The sequence below is a fragment of the Lontra canadensis genome, unplaced genomic scaffold, assembly GCF_010015895.1.
Source record: "Lontra canadensis isolate GAN:19392208 unplaced genomic scaffold, GSC_riverotter_1.0 scaffold98, whole genome shotgun sequence".
NCBI classification, from domain to species: domain Eukaryota; kingdom Metazoa; phylum Chordata; class Mammalia; order Carnivora; family Mustelidae; genus Lontra; species Lontra canadensis.
Genome location: NW_022631092.1, coordinates 6,725,176 through 6,727,747, shown reverse-complemented (window position 1 = coordinate 6,727,747; position 2,572 = coordinate 6,725,176). Strand labels below are relative to the sequence as shown.

The 2,572-nt window shown below is 66.9% G+C and overlaps 1 protein-coding gene across 1 annotated transcript; it reads right to left on the bottom strand.

Moving 5' to 3' along the window:
* Window positions 1-211: 211 nt before the first annotated feature.
* Window positions 212-2,338, bottom strand: VRTN (vertebrae development associated). The gene has a single exon (XM_032837424.1). The coding sequence runs from the start codon at window positions 2,336-2,338 to the stop codon at window positions 212-214; it is 2,127 nt and encodes a 708-aa protein (XP_032693315.1).
* Between the last annotated feature and the right edge of the window lie 234 nt (window positions 2,339-2,572).

Below are 2,572 nucleotides of genomic sequence, written 5' to 3'. Positions count from 1 at the left end.
GGTCCTGCAGCTCTCTGGGAAGACCAGACAGCTCATCTCTAGCTCCGGTGGCCTTAGAGCCAGGAAGCAGCGCGGAGCTGCCCTGGGATTCAAGGTGGATGCTGTGGGAGTCAGAGCAAAGGGCACGCTGGCCAAAGCCAGGGGTCAACTTAGGTCCCCGAGCCTGTCCAAACAGGTCCCCTCCCTTCTCAACCCCCTTCACACCACCCCCTCAGCCATCCACCAGGGTGAGGCCGTCATAGAGCGCCCGCTTCCACATGTAGTAGGTAGAGCGGGCGGTGAGGGGAAACAGGGCGCTGAACTCCTTGAAGGAGGGGAAGCTCTTAGACTGGAAGCGCTTCTGCAAGAACAGCTTGGCCTGGGCCTTGAACTTCGTGGTGCCGAGCACGTCCATCACCAGCACCTGGCCGTCCCTGCCCCCCACGGCTGCCTCTGCCCCAGGGTAGCTGGACAGGGACCTGCTGTGGGGCTGGCCCTGGGCCATGGCCCCCTCTCCGGAAGGCTCCCCCTGGGCGTTTCCTGGCTCCTCTCCTGCAGAAGCCCCCACCGGCATGGGGGTCCCACCAGGAGCGGCCATGGCAGCAGGCCCATCCCTGCCAGCTTCCTTCTCCTGCTTCTCCTCAGCTTCCCGAAGCCCCCCTTTGCCCAAGGCGGGGTCCTGCATCTGGAATCTGGACAGGCCTCTGGGCCAGCCCCGGGCAAGACTCTTCCAGACCCAGAAGGTGGAGGGCGACAGGCTGGGGTAGCGGAGGCGGAAGCGACAGAAGGGGAGATGCCCGCTCAGCACCTGCTTGCGGGCAGCCCTGCGCAGGCGCCTCTGCCAACGGGACAAGGGCACCTTGGGGGGCAGGAACGCGTGGGCGGCGGGTGGCCCCCCTGCCGTGGCTTGGCCCACCCCCTCTCCCCCCTCACCCTTCCAAGGGATCAGGGCCTCTTCCGGAACGGACACCGGCTGGGGAACCCCGGTGGTGGGGAGGGCAGGTGCCGGCTTGAAGCCGGGGTTCCTCCGGAGGGCCTTCCGGCGCCAGTTGTAGTAGGTGGACCGCGAGATGCCAGGGAACCTGCGTTTGAAGCAACGGTAGGGCACCAGCGTGTTCAGGGAGATGCAGTGCTCCAGGTACAGCTTGGCCCGCTGCATCAGGACCATTCCCGGGCTCACCGCCGCCAGCGCGGAGCACCCCAGCCCCTTGGCCGCCTGCTCCTCCGGCAGCTTCTCCAGCCCCTCCGTCACCTGCACCTCCTTGGGGGCCAGGGCCTGGCAGGCGCCGGAGCCCAGCAGCTCCTGCTTCCAGGCGTAGTAGGTGGAGCGGGAGATCTCGGGGAACCTCTGGAGGAACTGCTGCAGCGGCACGACGCCCCCGCGGTGGAAGCTGTCCTGCAGGAAGTGCTTGGCCGAGAAGCGGGCAGCCACCTTCTGCCGGTGCTCCGGAGACTGGCGCCGCCAGCGGTAGAAGGTGCTCTTGGTGACGCTGTAGCGCTCACAGAGGTGGGAGTAGCTGAGGCCGGGCTCCTGGCTGAGCAGCTCCAGCGTCTTGGCCGGTGGTGGCAGTGGGGCTGCGGGGCTGGGGGCGGGGGGCGGGCCGGGGGTGCCTTCGGCCTCCACCTCCTCCAGCCCCACCACAGGGGCAAAGTACTGGTGGCGGAAGAGGTGGCTGGTGAGGGGCTGGCCGGCCCACATGATGTGCAGCGTGGCGGGCACGTGGTCGCAGCGACGAGGCCGGATGACCCGGTTGAAGTAGGGCCGGATCTTGAGGTTTCGCATGGGGTAGATGGAGTAGATGTTGCGCTGAAGCACGGAGGCCAGCGCGTACAGGTGCCACACGTTGGAGAAGCTGCTGGGGAAGCACGTGGCCTTGACGTCTGCGTCGAAGATGGCCTCCAGCGTGGCGGAGGGCAGGCTGGTCATCTCAGGGGACTCCTCGGAGCACAGGGAATAGCGCACGGCCTGCAGCATCACCTTGGAGTCGATCATGCCCTGGAGGTAGTAGTGCCGGTGCAGGAGCATCTCCACCACCGTGCGTGCCCGCAGCTCCAGGCTGAAGCCCGCGTCCCCCCACAGCAGCACGCTGGCCGCCTCGAACAGCAGGCTGCCCTCGCCTCGGCACACCAGCGGCAGCATGTTCCGGGGAGCGTCCTCGGGGTACAAGCTCAGGGCCACGGAGTCCACCTCCAGCACCTGGGGGCTGGAGCCCCCCTCCCGGCAGGTGGGGAGGGTGAAGGACGACAGCACCTGCTTGGCCTCCAGAGCAGCGCCAACCAGACCCTCGAGGCCCTCGGACTCCACGGCCTCCTGCAGCTCCTGCAGCACCTGCTGTACCAGCTCCCTCCGAGAGGTCATCCTGCCAGGGCCAAGGGCAGAGGGCACAGTCAGGACAAGGCGCCCAGATACCCAGCAATGGGGACTCGTACCTTCTCCCCCGAGGATAATGCCCACCCACTCCCGTTCCCCCACCGAGGGCAGACTGGCTAAGGGCCTCCCCAGGTTTAATCCCTCAGGGGTACGGAGGACAAGCCTGGTCTCTGGAACCTGGCTTTGAAATCTGGTTCTGAGACAAGTCACTTCAGCTCTCCA